The sequence below is a fragment of the Dermacentor albipictus genome, chromosome 3, assembly GCF_038994185.2.
Source record: "Dermacentor albipictus isolate Rhodes 1998 colony chromosome 3, USDA_Dalb.pri_finalv2, whole genome shotgun sequence".
Lineage (NCBI taxonomy): Eukaryota > Metazoa > Arthropoda > Arachnida > Ixodida > Ixodidae > Dermacentor > Dermacentor albipictus.
In genome coordinates, this window is record NC_091823.1 from 14,202,783 (window position 1) to 14,220,331 (window position 17,549).

General features: G+C 47.7%; 1 protein-coding gene across 3 annotated transcripts in view; it reads right to left on the reverse strand.

Moving 5' to 3' along the window:
• Positions 1-1,910: 1,910 nt before the first annotated feature.
• Jupiter (microtubule-associated protein Jupiter) overlaps positions 1,911-17,549 on the reverse strand; it is a 71,410-nt gene continuing 55,771 nt past the window's right edge. For 2 of the 3 annotated variants that reach the window (XM_070535138.1, XM_070535139.1), the window contains exons 2-4: positions 11,264-11,607; positions 6,405-6,467; positions 1,911-3,173 (exon numbers count right to left, since the gene is read on the reverse strand). In XM_070535138.1, the coding sequence (XP_070391239.1) occupies positions 3,076-3,173; positions 6,405-6,467; positions 11,264-11,607 (505 nt within the window). In that variant the 3' untranslated portion in view covers positions 1,911-3,075. The remainder of the gene's footprint in view (positions 3,174-6,404; positions 6,468-11,263; positions 11,608-17,549) is intronic. The other variant, XM_070535140.1, reaches the window with a different exon arrangement.

A 17,549-nucleotide genomic window follows, 5' to 3' on the forward strand; every position in this document is an offset into this window, starting at 1 on the left:
TGCTCATTTTAATAGAGGGAGCACCACCGCCTACATTTGTCGGACTCAACTGCTTTCCGCAATCATATGCGAAGCGAAGAGCTCAGTTTTGCAGTGGTTTCTGCAAACACCCGCCTTTTTTTTCCCGGGATATCTGCTTCAAAAGTTTCAACGTGTTACCGCGACACATATGAAGAAAACTTCAAAAATGTAGAACCTCATTTACGATGATTTGAGTGTATATTATGACGATAAATTCAAAGAATGTTGGACTCTGGTCGTTTATGGCCAGTGCTCAGAGCAACTGAACATTTTATAGCCCCGTGCAGGACGATTGACCATTCGAACTTGTGGCTGTTGCATGGTATATATGATAATAGCATTTATGCAGGGTTGACATGTGGTCCGTTCTTTGTATATATTGCGCCTAAACTAATCACTTTTTCCTGTACTGTGTGACTGTTTTTTATGAACCGTTGTACAGTTAGGGAGGAAGATGATTATACAAAAATTAAGGGCTCGTGGGTACAGGCAAGACAGCTATGACTGTACCGGGCTTGTTGCCGTGGTAGGTTTGCTGAAGTCAACGCAGCGCATCCTGCGTGTTTTAAGTAGGGGGGTTGCGAATATTCGAAACTTTCGAAAAGCGAATCGAATACTGTCTTATTCGATTTGGTCTTCGAATCGTATAGTCACTGATCGCAAACACGAATGTTTCTGGAATTTTTTTTCGAATATATCAGAACGTCAACTGTGCGCAAACAAACGTAAATTTGGATCAAAAGTATATAGGATAAATTTCATTTCCGCTGCCATACTACAGGCAAGGGACACAAGAACTTGCCCAGTGGAGCAGGTTACATCACTTCGTAGTCTCCGAAGAGTCCTGTGTATGCGAACCAACTGCTTACGTGCTCGTAATGCTCCATTTGGGCTTTCTAATTAAAACACTTCACCACGTGCAATGTAATGAGGGAAACTTATAGGCCTTGCAAGTACTAGGATGCGAACATCGCTTTGTATTGATTGAGAAACGCGCATATATTACTCGAAAGCTATTCAATATTCGATTCGGTCTCAAAAATTACTGTTCACGCACCCCTAGTTGTAACTGTTCAGGCTCACACGTATAATACCAATGCGCCGCTGTTGTCTGAGTTGGTACGTGCTCGAAAGATATACAAGAGAGCAACATTTACAGGAACGAAGAAGGGCGACCTGGGGAAGAGTAGGGGGGTGTGGCCAATTGGAGTTTCCGCGACCGGATTGAACACTTTTCGAATAATGAATAGGTGTTTTCACCGTTATTATAACAATGTTCGCATCAACATCGTTAGCAAGTTTCTGTCATCACACTGCACGTTATGAAGCCTTGTCTATTGAAAGCACAAATGGAACATTAGTGACAAATATGTAACTTGTTGGCATACTCGGGACTCTTCGCAGAGTCAGAATGATCGCCGTTTAGACGGTAAAGTATGGCTTCCTGAGCGACATACATAGGCTGCTCTACTGCTCAATTTCTCGTGTTTTATGTATACTAGGGCCGGGGGGGGGGGTCAAATTTATTGGATATTTTGCTCCAATTCCATGTTTGGTTGCGCGCGGTCGACATTCTGAAATATTCTAAACCATTCCATATCCGCACCCCCTGTTATTGACCTGATGGTTCCAGTAAGCACCAATTTGCGTGAGCACACGTCCTGTGTCATTCCTCGTGCCCATTAATTTGGTGCTCTTTTAAATATTTCGATTATACTGCATACCGTGACGGGACTGCAAAGCGGCCGTACAATTGTTATGCGGCTTCCCGCCATCTGCGCCACAGACAACCAACCTTGATTGTATCCCAGGGCGAAGACACGCAAGCTTCTTTTCATATTTTCTGCTCCTGTGGAAGAAATCGCGAATCAAAAGAGTTCCGACGAAGATTGCGTTTCAATACTTTATTAAAAATACTGCGAGATACAAATCGTAGTACAGCACATACTCTTGTGCGGCATCATTTTGAGAGGAGAGAGCGCAGCGAATCAAAATATTAAAAAATAAAAATAAGAAGAATGACAGAGCCGAAAAAATAGACATAGAGGAGTAGTTGCGATACAGGTTCGGTGTACACATGGCAGAACTGCCGAGGTCTCCCGCCATCATCGACACTTGACGTGAGCAGTGAGAACCTCGGGAGTGCATAGAAAAGCGTGAGATGAATGGAGTGGACAGACAGTATACCTTGCGCGCGGCTCTCTCTTAGTACAAGAAGCTCTATGCCTACTTTGAAACGACCACACTACATAGCTTTGGGCGAGACTATAAGAAAGCACGCATGTCACCTTTTTTATTTACTGCTTGAGTCGAGAAGCAAAGGTGGTTAAAAAAAAAAAAAACGCGTCGAAACTTCTCACCACTTTGCTGTGGACACACATTCGCTACCACTCCACTTTATATGTACACAAAATAGAGTTCGTTTCCTTGTACTCCAGTTTCCCGTTCATCTTGTCACCGGCGCCGTTAAAACTGTGGGCAATCGGGGCTTGCGCCGCGTTCGCGCGTTGTATCCAATCGCGGCTTTTATTTCACCGCTTGCTTTGTTTTGGTTTTTTTTTTCGTTGCCTCGAGGCTATGCGCGTTTTCCTCAGGAACGCGCCTTGGATTGAACGACGCATATACACGCTCGGTAGTGGACTTTCAGTGAACGTTTTTTTGCTACAGCAAAACACACAGAAAGCGTGCCCCGTTACACACTGCTCGGCCCGCCCCACGGGCTACGCGCAGGTGGCGCAACTTCACTGCTTCTGCAAAAAACCTCGCAGCGTGACGGCGTATAGTAGAATAATCCTGATATCCCCGCGAAAAGAGACGCTAGGCGTGCGTATTATAGCGGACGATGCTCTTCGAGAGTTTTCAGCTGTCCCCGTGAAAGACCCCGCCGCGCCCAAGAACGGCAAAAAAAAAAAAAGAGACTGGCCAAAGCTCGAACACGCTGGCGGTGCTAATCAGCCGACCGACTGTGGCCCCCTCGCTGCCTGCACGTCGCTGAGAGGAAGGCGCGGAAAGAAGCTCGGAGGCTGTGTTCGTCGCCGCAGACGCGCAGCCTTTTCAGAAGCCTCCCGACGGCCTGCCCCCGGGAGCGTACTGGACGTGGCCGTTGGGCGGCGAGTCCACGGGTGAAGTGGATCCGTTGCTGCTGTACCCGTCTGCATCGGGAGGGAAAAGAAGAAGAGCAAGCTGTAGGCGGTACGCCTTTCCAAATGATATCACGGCGGGGAGATCACGCCAACGTTACACGTATACTACGCTCGCTCAATTACGAAGCGTTGATTATATGTGTGCTTATTACACGCAGACATGCGAATGGCTGAAACGAAAATGAAGTTTAATAAAGAAAACGAAATATTACGAAAAAAAGCATTTTTTTATGCTTTATGTCTTGAGCACTTAAAAAAATTGGCCAGAATTTCCAGCTCCCCCAAAACAACCGTAAAAGTTGAACAATATTGCGTGCAGAAAGGGGACCACGTGAGGTCCCCAAACGGAAGTAGTGATACCGACACAGGTAGCGCGCTAGATTTTTGTTTTACGTGTTTGTGTTTTACGGTGTTCGTAGAAAATTTACTTTGATGTGGTTATGCTGAGCGCGGCGGATCCGCTTATAATCTTTTATAATCTTTTAAGCGAATAAAATGTATTAGGGAGCTTGAGATTTTGCGCACCCAAATAGCTTTCGGTACCAAAGGAGACCTTTCCGCACTCGAAACGCCACGCCCTGCGTTCTCTCTTTTCTTTCTGCGGCTTTCGCTTTCGTTCGTACACAATTTGCATATTTTATAAACCCGACGGTTCGCGTCCCCAAACTATAGATGTGCCAAATTTAAAACTCCCTATTATGAAGTTTAAGAAATCGAATGCTTAAGGCGACTTTGCGTACGCAGAACCCAAACTTCATTGTCGGCCAGTTGCGTTCCTTTGCGCTGCTTGCGACGCCCGGTGGATTTTCCATATTTATAAAACTTCATATTGACACTCTGTTCTTATTTTTTTACCTGCATAGGGTAAAGTATCGGCCTGCTACGAATATTTGTAGTGGACAGTGTGAAATCTACTTCATCAACAATTTTTCCTGAAAAAAAAAAATGGGGAGAACTTTTCAGTCCACTAAATATTTTCGGAAAACTTGTACCTTTGATTACACGCCCATAGCAAGCCCCTATCTTTCAGTAGAGCTGAAAGAACCCGTGCTTTGGAAAGCTCCAGTCTTAATTGTTGACCACAATGAGCATCTTTCTTCCACCAGCTTTTCCTAGCCAACTTTTTCAGAACTGTCTTACGCCAGCGACACGTAGGTGGGTAAGCAAAATACAACGAAGCACTCGGCTAATGCCTCGGGCTCCTGTCTTTGAGTGGACTGAATGCTTCCATGTGGTCGACACGGCGTCTGGAAGCCCTACCGTCACCTGCAACAACATCATAGGATACATGGGCGCCGAGGTCTTGGTACACGGCCGTGGACCGATGCGTTATTGCGATGCCAGCGAAATCTAGTGGCGGGAGCCACGACATCCTAGAAACAAATACTTACAAACCTTTAGCTTTGCGACTTCTGTAAGGCAGTTTGTTCAACTGCCACGCGCAGACGAATTGGTTAAACTTTTGCAACAACGCCTAAGGCTGTATGTTACTTGCGCGACAGTATGATAACAGAAAGTAATCGTGTCCTCTGTATTGCCTCTGCTAACTTTGGGATGATACCACCTTGTAACAGCGTTGTAAGTAGCGCAGCCATAAGCATACGTGCGCACAGATAAGACCTGGGGCGGTTTGCACGAACGTTTAATAACGTAAATAATAACGAATTTAAGAACGGGTTCATAAATGAACCCTAGACAACTCTTAGTCCGCACTAGAACACATTCTTTAATTCGTTATTATTTTTGTTATTAAATTTTTGTCCAAGCCACCCCTGTATTCACAACGCCGCACGATTTGTGTTAACGAGTGAAGCGCGCGGCAGTCAATGGGAAGCAGGCCAAATGAATGAAGAGAGGACACTTTGCGAATGTGGCCCCAGGTTAGTAAGCCACCGATTTCGAACAATGCCTTTGTATACGCAAACTTGGACGTGACGCGTTCTGCAGGGTGTTGAGCGCACTGTAATCGTACTGCCGTACCTCATTATGTGAATTACGTCTGCACTGGTGCAAGAGTAATTCACATACTCCGGTAACCTGACAGGGCGAATGTGCAAAGGAAGGTTTAAGGTAGCTACCTCAAGCTTTCTTTGCATCTTAAACCTGCTATCTGGTCAACTTCGCAGGAGACAACTTCACAGTGTCACTTGTGTGGCTGGATGATGCGTTTACAAACCCCTAATGGTACATGGTCGGTATGACAGGGACAGTGGCTCGTGTAGCTTCTGCAGTTCAGACGAGACCAGACCACTGAACACACCATGTGCTACGCAGCACTTATTGCCAAACACGGTATCTGCGTGCTATCCTAAACCGATTGGATGACAGATCGATGAAGCAGAGATGAGGACTTTGGACTCAACTGTCATCCGCAGAGGAAGCCATTAGACTTTTCCTGCGCATATATTAAAGAAATCTGGGCTGCGCGAATACCACTGAACACGCAGAGAGCGATGAGTGCGCGCGCGCATCACTTCCTATCCCTTTTCTGCTTCCTATTCTTCCCCCACTGTAGGGTAGCAAACCAGGTACAACCAGGTTAACCTCGCTGCCTTTGCTTCTTGCTTTTTCTATCTCTCTCGAGCATTTACGGTGAAAGAGCAGTGCAGGAAAAGACGCGCGAATCGACAGGGCAAGCATACGTGGATTACCCTGTTAATGTTTCACTAATTTGACGTCTCTTCTAAGCAACCCATGATTTCTTGTTCCTTTTCCTATATTTCTTAATATGGAACAGAAAGCGTGTGATATCCCGCCTAACGTTTTCTTTACTTTCTTTGTTGTCCCTGAACCTTTTTCTCTTTTTCTGCCCTTGGAAGGGGGTGTCATTACTCGTTGACATATACCCTTCCCCTTACTCTCTTTATTCTTTCACTTATGGTATGATTCCAGTGAACTTGAATTTTTCTCTCCCCCCCCCCCCCCACACACACACTGTGCCTATAGGAGGCCTTGTTTGTTTCAGTTTCTGGGGACAACATTATTCAACAGGATAGCGTCCACGGTGTCGATTCTCTTTTCCCGCCTCCTCTGTCATCGTGCAGATCCACGAAAAAGAAAAAAAAAGAAAAGGAAAGAAGGAAGGAGCGGGTAAGGTGGGTGTAAGACTTGACAGTCTGATACTGCGCGTGTGTTTGCCGTTGTGTGTGCGAGTCACCTCGAGTAATTGCAATTAGAAAACTGTGCATCGATGCGCTTTCTGTTCTTTCGGCGATTGTGTGCTTCGCTCAAATTACTTACTCATGCCGCCGTGGCCATTTTGCTTGACGTGGTACACATCGCCTGTGATCGGGTTGCGGGACACTGCAAGAAAGCGTGCAAGACTCGTTGCAGCCAGGCCAGCCAAAAAAAAAAAAAGGAAGCTCAGCATGCAGCCGCGATTGTAAACCGTAAGCGTTGCAATGCATGCAGCCTTCGCGCAATACACAAGTGCGATGCGGAGCATACGTGATATTTCCTGGTCGCTTTTGCCTGGCAGCAGGTGTAGACAAAAGGATAAACAATGCTCCGTTTCAAACCGCAACATGCATGTGCGCCATTAGAGTGCTTCAGCATAGCGTAAATGTCGACGCACACTGGAATATTAAAGCAGTGCCCGTACGCCACGTCCCGCACCGCCTCGTCAACCAAAGCATGCGAAACTCACAATGCGATGAGCGACTAAGCCCCACTTATTTGCTGGCGTAAACCTGCCTGTGATGCGCTGTGGTGCCACTAGGACGCTTCTAGCTTGTTACACTGAATATCCGAAAAGTAACTGTGCAGTGAGAAAATAAAAAAAATGATGGTAATTATGAATGACATCGCACTTTCACGTGCGATATTATCTCGCGAGCCCTGCAGTTCGTCTGGTAGCGTCTGTGGGGTGCACTCAAAGGACAGGTGTACGAGAACAATGCTCACACATTGCAGTAGCTGCAAACAGCCGTTACCCAACACATTGCACAGATAACTCCAGCTACTCTTCGTCCAGTGTTTAACAATATGCAGTGTCGTGTGCCGACGTGTTTTCATGCTTGTGGTGGACATTTTTACTATCTCCTGTAGTGATCACTGCACAACTGTAAGTAAAGCTTCGAATTTTAAGGCCACCCTTTTCCTTGCACAGTTACTTTTCGGACACCCAGTACAGTTGACTTCCGTTAATTCGATCCCGACGGGACAGACAAAACTGGTTGAATTATCCGGCGAGCCGAATTAAGAAATAGGCAGAAAATAAAGCTGGAACACGCCGTTGATTCATTTGACAGTATTTGACTGTAAATTTAGCTTCGTCGCAATATATTCTTGTTATGCAGTGACGCATTTTAAGAGGGACAAGGTGCCATTGTTACGGGACATAGTGCGTGTTCCTTAATTTACACAAGCACATGCGGCGTATCCGGTCACAGTGCAAACACCTAGACACCTAATAAGTTTTCCGGCAGGCCTTCACAGTTTTAGACAGACCCCTCCGGTCTTTTGTTGGCTTTAAACGTCCCCTAGACTTTCCCGAGTTTTTTCTTCTTACCGCCTTACTTTTCGCTAGCTTTCCCAAAACACAGATGGGTTTTCTCCGCTTCTCGGTGCACAGCGCTTGCGTGCGTATATAATTGAGGAACGGGCCCCGTTAACGATCTCGTATACGAGACGCTCACGGCGGGAGAAACGAGGGCTCAAATCGCCACAGCAACGTCAGAAACAGCTCTGAATCGCTGCCAGTAGGCTTATTAGGCATCCAGGTGTTCGCACCGTGGCTGTAGACGGCGCGTACGCGCCTGTATAATTAAGAAACGCGTACGATGTACCATGACAGTGGCCCGTTTTCATTCTTAGTATACTTCACCACAACAAATTGCGCATTCTTCGCCGCATTGTATTGACTGTATTGACGACTGTATTGCGACGAAGCTGACCAAGTTCGAATTATCCGGTGAAGGCCAATTTTGAGACCTAAATAACGGAAGTTTGGACCCATAGAAATGTATGGCCGCCGACCGGGACCTTTGATGTGGATCGAAGTAACTGAGAAATTGATTTCACTGGAGTTCTAATTAACGGAAGTCTACTATGGTTGGATATATGGTTACAAGATGTTGCCAAGAGCCATGACGTAAAAATGTGCTTTGCGGATGTGCTTCTACGTCGTGTGTCCTAATATACCGGAAAAAAGCCCGATAAGTAGCTGATAGGAAAATTTTGTGCAAATTTACGTTTGAGTAGGTTTAATCATACGTGTTTCTTTATATTTAATTTTGTTTCACATGAACGACAAGGTTCAGCAACAGTTGAAACATATGCCAATTATATGACATCTTGGATTGATTGTTTCAGAACGCTAAGATAGTCGCATAAACTAGAAACTGAACTCTTATTACGAGACTAACTCGGCTCCAACATGGATAACGAAGCCTGCTGATCGTTAGAGCCCGGTTATGCTCGCAGCATAGCTTTAGAATCGTGTTGCACAACTATGTAGCGCTCAAACGGACAGTACGTCGACGATGCCATTAGAAAAAAAAAATGTATGCAGTCTACTACCACGCATTAAAAGCGAGTTGCTTCTTCTTAGCAGCGTCGCATCCAGAACAGCAAAGAAGCTCACAACGTCGCAAAGCAAACGAACAAAAAAATGTATAATGCCACACAAAGGCAAACATGGTCAAAGACAAGTAATCGCGCGTGCTGTGCGCTGCGTGTACAAGCAATGCACACAAGGACGCATTTTCTGCCAGGTTCCACGCTTCACGCGCGTCACACATACGCCACCACCTTCATGCAACTTGTAATCATGGCAGATGAGTGTTCTCTGCTTAGAGCTAAAATAACATTCATACCTTGTCATCGTCGTCAATTATATCACGAACATTTAGTTAATAATACTATGACCATGCTCACATGCGTGTGCTCACATTTGCCTCATGATTGGCATGGCACTACGGCGCCAAATCCTACGCTACGTGGGTTAAGGCGCGCTGCCTGCTCAACACGGCGTAGCCAAACCAAATTCGCCGAAGATAGGGCTGTTCTCCTAGTGGAATATTCGAGTCTAATACTAATGTTCAAAAATATAGACTTCGAATGCCGAATACTCCAGCTTTTTCTTCTTTTAAAAGAAAATATACATGACAAAAGCGGTAAAAAAAATCATCTCTTATTTTTTTGTTCAACGCACGCTATGGTGTTTGGAATTCGTTCATCTGGAGAGCTTGTAAACTAGCAAGTAGAACATCATCACGTGTACCGATTGGCTTACGATGGGAACGTAAGGCAGATGGTGGGCCACATACGTGTCGACTTCCATTAATTCAACCCTTGCGGGACCGCAAGGTTAGGTCGAATTATCCGAAAGGTCGAATTACCAGTGACTAAATGAATTCATTCGTTCACTGCGCGCGTCGCGAAAGTGCTTTTCTCCACGTCTCATTTCTTGCTGATCTATTTCCTACTGAGACAACATCCTGAAAAATCACTTTCTTGACTGCATGATCAGCAAAATCACTTTCATGACTGCGTTCAGCATGATTTTTCATCCTGAAAAATCATGCTGAACTGATGAAGCAGAGTGCTGAATGTGGGGGGAGTGACACGACACGAAACAAGCGGGAATAGATGGCTCACGGGTGGAAGGAGCGTCGACCACGAAAAGGTAAAAATAAAACAACTTCACACCTATAGGGAAGTGACAGCACCGTCTGCTGAACTATGTTTTCGAGCGTTTAGTAGGCGCTGCGCACATGAGGGGGCAACCGTAGGGGTCAAGTTAACCGAAGAGGCATGCTTTAGCGTTGGAAGTAAACGAGGTTTCCTTTTATAGCAATGTATGGTTCTCGCTTTCCAGTGCGTTCAATTTAAGCGATAAGCCGAATTAACCGAGACTGATTTAATGGGAGTCAAATGGTATGTAGTTTTCAAGACAACACAAGCTCCAACACTCTTAGTAAACCACACATTCGACCACAACCCCAGCTGAAAACAAACTACCCTTGGAGCAAGTGTACTGTACTGCGTTCATCGGGATCAAAACCTTTTGTAGATGAAAGATGATGACTTCTTTGCATTCGAGCGAACTTCTCGGTATTTTCATGAATTTGGGTCCTTTTTTGAGCAGGAAACATTAGGTAAAGACAGGTACTGTCTTTGCTTACTTTCTAATGCAACGTAAGCTATTCTTATTGATTAACAAATAACTAGTCCTGAGCAGGCGTTTGCAAAATCATGCCCCAATCTATGACGCCGCAGAAAGCTGATGCGAAACTTTCACTGTGGTAGCATCACCCGTCCTTTCTAATATACCACGCATCTATTGAGGGTAAGCCGTATTGAGGGTAAGGTGGTACTTTCAAATCCAGAGTCCAGAAGTGTACACGGCTAACCTAGTTTCATTTAAAGGTACAGTAAAGGCAAACATTAAGTCAATCCGAATTTATTACAAAGAAAAGTCCTTTCGCAGGACAAAATGATGTAAGGTAGAGCTACAATGGTGTCCTCACTGAAAGCACGGTATCCACTGTCCCAGTTTGACAGATTGTAAAATGAACGGTTGCTAATAAAACTAGCTACATTGTATCGAAAGAAAACGCCCTTAGCACTATCATATCGAGTTTTTCCACAGAATAGTCCACTGATAGTATATCTTCATACCGGTCTCACGGCGCTATTAGAGTTCCTCGACGTATGATGATGATGATGATGATGATGTGAACATCCATTCTGAAATGGGGTGGTGGGGCATGCCCACGTGCACCAATCGTTCTCTCTGCATTTATTGTTTTGTTTCTCAACTATGATTCTTACCCACTACGGGAATTGGCCAAGAAGCAGGCGTTTTTTTTTTTTTTCGACCTGAGTGGTTGTGGCGCATACCCACAGTGGGGCATTGGCCATGAATCGGATGGTTAAATTAGGTGTATAAAAATCAAGTAAATTAACCATTTGAACGTTGGAAATTAGAAAGTAAAATATTTGCGAGAGGAAAAAAGCAATCACAAGACAACCATGAATAAGTCCTGTGTCTCATTAAAACCTCATTTCTTTCTCACTACCAGCTCGGCCACGAACTTAACGCTTCTGCAGACCCCATGAATGCCTATAGAGGCGTCCCTTGCAAGGTAGCTCACCGAACTTCTTGGAGGCCGATGCCGGGGCGGGGGCCTGTGGCGCGGGTGAGTCGAGCTCGCTGAAGATGTTGGACTTCATGCGGTCGACGACGCGCCGTGGGGTGGGCACGTCTTCCGAGCCGAACAGGCGCTCCTGGCTGTTGTCGCTCATGCGGCGCCGCGTGGGCGTGCTGGCGCCACTGGAAGGCGTCGTCGGCGTCAGGTCCTCCTCGGAGGGCGTGAAGATGGACGACTGCTGGTAGTTCTTGACCCTGCGCGGCGTGCTGGGCTCGGCGCCCGACTGCAGCTGCGGGGAGCGCACGCCGAAAATGTCACTGTCGTCGCCGCCAGGGGGCTTGATCACCCTGCGCAAAGAACGAGAACAAGGCAGAGTGAGTCCGGACATATTGTAAAGCAACAAGCAGCGTTGGAGGGGAGTACGGGTACAAAAGCTGTAAAGCACTATGGTGAGTTAAGCATCAGGCCAACCAGGCGGGTTCAATAGTGCATTTTAAAGATCTAGGCTGCTTGACTGCAGCCTACACGGTTACGCTACCCACTCCACTGGAGCATTACTGTAGGGACTCGTGGCAAAAACAAAAGCTAGAACATGCTTCACTGTTACAGTCTTCGATATATACTGCCGAGATATATACTGTCAAGCTGTCAAACGCGTTTTATTTAAAAAAAAAAGGCAATTCCCCAGCTCATGCGTGAAGAAGTAGAAGAACAGGGAAGATGACGATGGTTATGTACAAATGAAAACGACGAAGTACGTTAATAGTGCTTACACTATATAGAGAATCTGAAGCTTAGAACGACAGAAAGCTGAGCTAGTTGGTAAGGATTCATAAAACGCGGCGTTCGTGTTGTCCACTTCTCTTGTGTCCTTGTCTAGAGAATCTGATCACGCCACAGCGTAGAGCAGAATACACAACGCCAATTTCAACACCGGAGTCGCATTGTCAGCGCGAGGTTCAATGCGTGCGCATGCTCCTCGCAGTGCGCGGACAGATCACAGTCTCATCCAGCGTTACAATGAAAGCGTCATCCGACCTTATAACAGCGCGTCGCGGTTCGCCTGTATCATCCAGAGGCGCATTATTCAGGTTGCGCGGGTCGACTTGCGCCTTTCTTTACATAATCACTGGACAGCGTAAACAGAGGCTTCGTGCTGTGCGCACGCAAGGAGGACAAAGGAATATTCGCCAAGGAGAGACAGCGATGTGATTGATGAGCGAAGGATAGGCACCGAATTTTGAAGTTGTGCAACTTGGGCACACAATGGAAGGCCCCTCCTACACGACTTGCTAGATGACAAATTCATAAATGACATGCCTCGCGCGAGCACCCAGCGCCGCATCTTCCCCTTGGCTGATTAAAAAGCGACGCCGACAGAACGTGCGTCGCCCGTTCTTCTTCGGAAAGCTTGTTATAGAAGAGAAACAAAATGTAGAAATGACACAGAGACTCTATTGTCGCGTGCCTCTTCGTTCATTCTCGGTCTGCTCGCCCGTCCAGGGCTGACGGTCACAGGGACGCCCCGCTGTCGCGCGGGCGCTGTGGTCCCTAGCGGCGCGGCGGGAGCGGAGGACACGGGCAGGGCCCTCTGAAAAGGGCGCGACGGATTCAGCGTCTCCGGAAGGAAGTGAGAATGGGCTTCCGGTGCCTGTGTACGCCATACCCCATTGTCCTCCTCCGCTGCAGGAGTGGGGCGGGCTTGTCGCTCCGGAGAAAAGAGACTCACCGCCCAAGTCCTTCGTCCTCAAAGACAAAAGACGTATACGCACACACAATCGAGTCGACTCCCAAGTGTGCGCGCTCGCTGGAGCGCGCGCGCGCGCGCTTTTCCTCGGTCCCGCAGTGAGTCGAGCCAGTAATTACACGAAACCTTTGTCTGGAGCTTGCGGCAGCCGCTTTCGCCCGCACGCAGACGGTTGTGCTCAAAGGGTTCTTGAGTCAAGTGGAACACGAAGCTTCGGCTCGAGCGCTTTCCTCTCGTCGCACGCTTGGGAGTCCCGTCGTCCTTTTCATTCTTTCTTTCTTGACAGCCTTTTGATGTCTTCTCTTCTTCAATGGGTCGCATCACATAAGAACGAGCGGCTCTGTCATCAAGCGTTGCGCGCGCTAGGATTAAGCTACTTGAACGGTATGCTCAGAAGTATGCAATTTGGGAATGGACGATAACTTAATATCCGCGCCCCTATATAACGCCACTCTCTTACGGCGAAAATGGTCGTAGCAAATGGGTTATAACAAACGCTATAGTGTTTGCTATAAGCTAGGAGGTTGCTATAAGCTACGGTTTGCAAACTAGGCGGTCATGGTGGCTCTCCCGGATATAATGGCTTGGTCCAACACTGATACATAATTCACGGGTTCAATTTCACAAAGGGGCTCACTATAAGCAACAACAAAGGCAAGATGCAGGTGGTGCTTAGGATCAGATGGGCCTCGCCCAGAAAAATCAAGTAACTTGGAATTAGCCTCGTCCGGTCCGCGGGATAATCGAAACTAGAATTTTTTGGTAGATAGTCAAGAAGTCCTTTTAATGGCAACATGAAAGCCATATAGTATAACATTACCTTGACAAGATACACCAATAAATGAGAATATCAACAGATTTATCTGCACCAAATTCAGCTGGTTCTAGCAAGCCTTCTATATTAATGCTGCACCTTTCTGTCGCGCTCGTTTAAATATGTACAATATTTCTTCCTTCACAGTTAGGCATCCTGCACGGGCCAGAGCATTACTTTCAGTAAGCTTTTCAAGCAAGGATACCACATTGCCTTTGCTTAAAGCAACGTCTTGTTGCTTTTTTGCGAAGAGGCAAAAAATAATCATAATAATCATATGCAGGATAACGTATCGGCCCAGCAGCTAAGAAAACCGCTAAGCAAGGAGTGTTAGATAATCTAGGCAAAGTTCATACTGGATTATTTTGACGCGGCGTCACCGGACATCGGTGCTTCCACATTACGCTGCAAGATGACCATGGTCCAATGTCGTCTACTGTGGGCCTCTTCGATTATCCGTTTTTGACAGTTCAGGACTGTCCGAGGTGGTGTTTTCAGGCAATGAGCGTTGCGTGTGCAGCGTCTCGGGCAGTCTGCGACTGTCAGGGACGGATGATCGAAGAGGTCCATTGGTTAAAGCAGATATCCAACAGTATTCATGGGTGCTGGGCGACGCGACGGTGGAAATACGCCCGGTAATGCGCTCCATGTGGCTGCCGCTTGGCACTCACGGCCGACACGGTGATCAGCCAACATTTAGCAGAAATATTTACGCTTTCCGTCATCACCTTGTCACACCCTCGCGCCTGTTTTAAAATCCTGCGCTAGCTTCTGTTTCTTTTTTTTTCTTTCTCGCGTTGCGAAGCCCAGCGCCACAAAGCTGATTTCCCTAGAGCGTCAGTTGATTAGATTTCGAGGAAGGGTCCGACGACGAGAGAAACGCGCGTAAATCTTTGGTGTCGCCAGACCATCGTGGTTGACTCATACTTTGCCGCCGGCGCGAGCGGCATGCGGTCGCGGCAGGCGGTCAACAGAAAAGAAGAGGGGGGGAGGTAGGTGCGGGCGAAGACCGTGGGGGCCCCTCTATTGGTGAACGGGTCGATCATTATTACAGGCGCACGTGAGCCAACCTGGCTTCCGGGGGATCATGTGAGTCAGGAGCTGGCGCTGGCCGGCTTTTAAGCCTGACTTAGGCGCAGCGGGGTGTTGTCGCCCGGCTGCAGCAGCCCGACTCGATTATTACGGGACCGACGCCGTGGCGCGCGGGGTAACCACGGGCACAGGAGGAGGAAGGAGGGCCGGCAGCAGCGTCCGGTGCTGCCGTTCCAGGAAGGGACGGCGCTCCACAGGTGGTGCTGGCGAGGGACAGCGGCAATCGAGAACGCTTATTTCGCCCTCTCAGTCCGTTCTTCCTGCGTGCTGCCGCAGTAAATTTACAAGTCTGCGCCGCCGCTGGCTTTGCCGTGCACGCCCCAGCCAGGAGGAAATGGCGAAGGGTTGCTGGTGTGCAAGCGGCACGTGTGCGATAATGCGGGCATCCTCGCTCGTCCGCTGCTTCTATACGCCACCGATTTGCTGTTCTATCTGGCTTGCAAACGAGTTCTTGAACTGTGAAAGCTCGCTTCGTCGGTATTATTTCTTGTTTTCTTTTATTCTCGCGGTGGCCTTAGCTAGAGGCGACTGGATAAGGCATCAAATTAACTATGAAAGAATAAGGGAAACATGTGTTGGCACTGGCTTTCGCCGGGAACGCGCAGTATATTTGCGGCCTGAGGCGGCGGAAAAGCTGAGCGAAAGTTAAATGGAAAGCATTATGGGTGTTATGGGTTGCTCAAGCGTCCCGTGTAGAATATTTCTCGTTGTTCCAAGAAATAGCGATTAAGTAGAGAGAGAAAGAGAGCAAAGGTCAGGCTGAGTTCATTTTACAGCGGTATTCCTACAGCGCTGTATTAGAAGAGTTCCAGGAAGTGGTTTCTGACGCCTCCGTGCAAGCGGGGCTGCGTTTACATCGCGACACTTGAGGACAAAACTCGCCGCAAAGCGCCAGTCTAACGTTTCTCATCTCCATGTAAATTGATTTCAGCTAGAAATTGTCCGCGAAGAGGTGCGCGGGCAAATAACAGAGACAGTAGATCAAAGTTCTGATTATGGGCCACTTTGGGGCAAAATGCCGGAGCTGGTGACTATAACGTGACTTGTAGAAAAAGTGAATACCTTTATTTATTGTGGTACATTTCGTACGATCACAAACGGCATTTTTTTATATAAATAAGCGATTTCGGCGTTTTGCGTGCATGCTTTTCTGTAGAGCTTCGTGCGCTGCGAGAGATGGCGCCGCTTTTTAGCTGGCTTGCTCATTTTTGTTGATGTCACTTGCCATGGTAGAGTTAAAGCAATACAGGTATATGTAATATTAGGGTAAATAAGCCAACAGCCTGCCGTACATATATTACGCTGCAAATACTCAAAAGTAAAAAAATAAATAAATAAGAAGCTATATATTTATATATGTAAACAAATCAACTGCTACATTCTGTAAGCGAGCTTCTTCAAAAAACGGGGCGCTCGTCTTGCTTTGCGGTGAAGCTTTCTTACGAAGATCTGTACTATCCCAATCACATTCATATATGCCAAACTTTTCACGCTGTCTGAGCCACTCCAGCTTTCCGACCAGTCCTGCCGACGAGTAAGCGGCACGCCAACGACACGGCATCGTGATGGCACGTACAAAATGCTTCGCGACTATATATCGAAAGCCAGAACGCAAACTGCCTCCCGATCGGCAGACCTCGTCGGAAGGGAGGGCGGGCGCGCTTCGCTTGATGGTCGCCCGTGCATTCGAGTGGGTCGCGTCAGCATTACCGAAATCGGGGACGCTCTGGGTGGGCTGGCGAGTTACGGTCGCCACGAGCAAGTCGTCAGCGCCGCATAGTGACGCAGGCAGCATGAGTCACTGCCCCAAAACTGGGAGCGAGAGGAACAGCGCCAGTTCCTGTTGATTCTATCGGATGCCCCGGCAATTTAGTTCTGCGCCCTGTTGACAGCCGGCGGGCGCAGAGGGGTTTCTGGGGAGCTGCGGCACGAGGACTGCGGCGGCTTTGTAGTACAGAAAGGTGCAGCATTGCGGATGCTACTCCGAAACGTGCTGAGGCAATCGCTATGGTCCGCTGCAGAAATTGGTGTCGAGTTTCGGCGACGTTAGCAGTAGACGGTCATTTCCGTAGAGAAATTAAGGCGTCCGCGACTGTTTACGCATCTCAAATAATGGTGTTTGTTTATCACTCCTTGCGCGCCTGGAGTGGCCTGGAGTCATTCGCAAGGCATCTGCTGCGTAGCAAAGGTGATAGGGCTTTGATCGCTGCTCGTCCGTGCCTCTACATCGGCTTCCTATAATGGAAGCTATCTGCACTGCTCAATTCGCTGTTGCGCCCAACCTTTCGACGTCGTAATGTTTGCAAGAGACGAGTTTGGCTGCGCACGAGCGCATCAAATGAGCCTTAACGAGCAGGCAAGAGTGAAGAGACGCTTACGCTAAATGGCTGCAGTGGCTTGGAACTCCTGTAAGGCACGGTAAATACAATGCGGGCGGTGCATGCGTGACGATCGTTCAAGCACGCAGCTCGCCTGCGCATGCGCGATTGAACAGTGTCAGTACCGCGAATTGCACCAAGACAGAATTCCCTGTATGGTCTTCTTCACAGCTCAGCGTACATGGAAAGCGATGGCAGAATACGCAGTTCGATAGATAGAATGGTGAGCGTGACTGAAGAACTCTGTGCATCGGTATC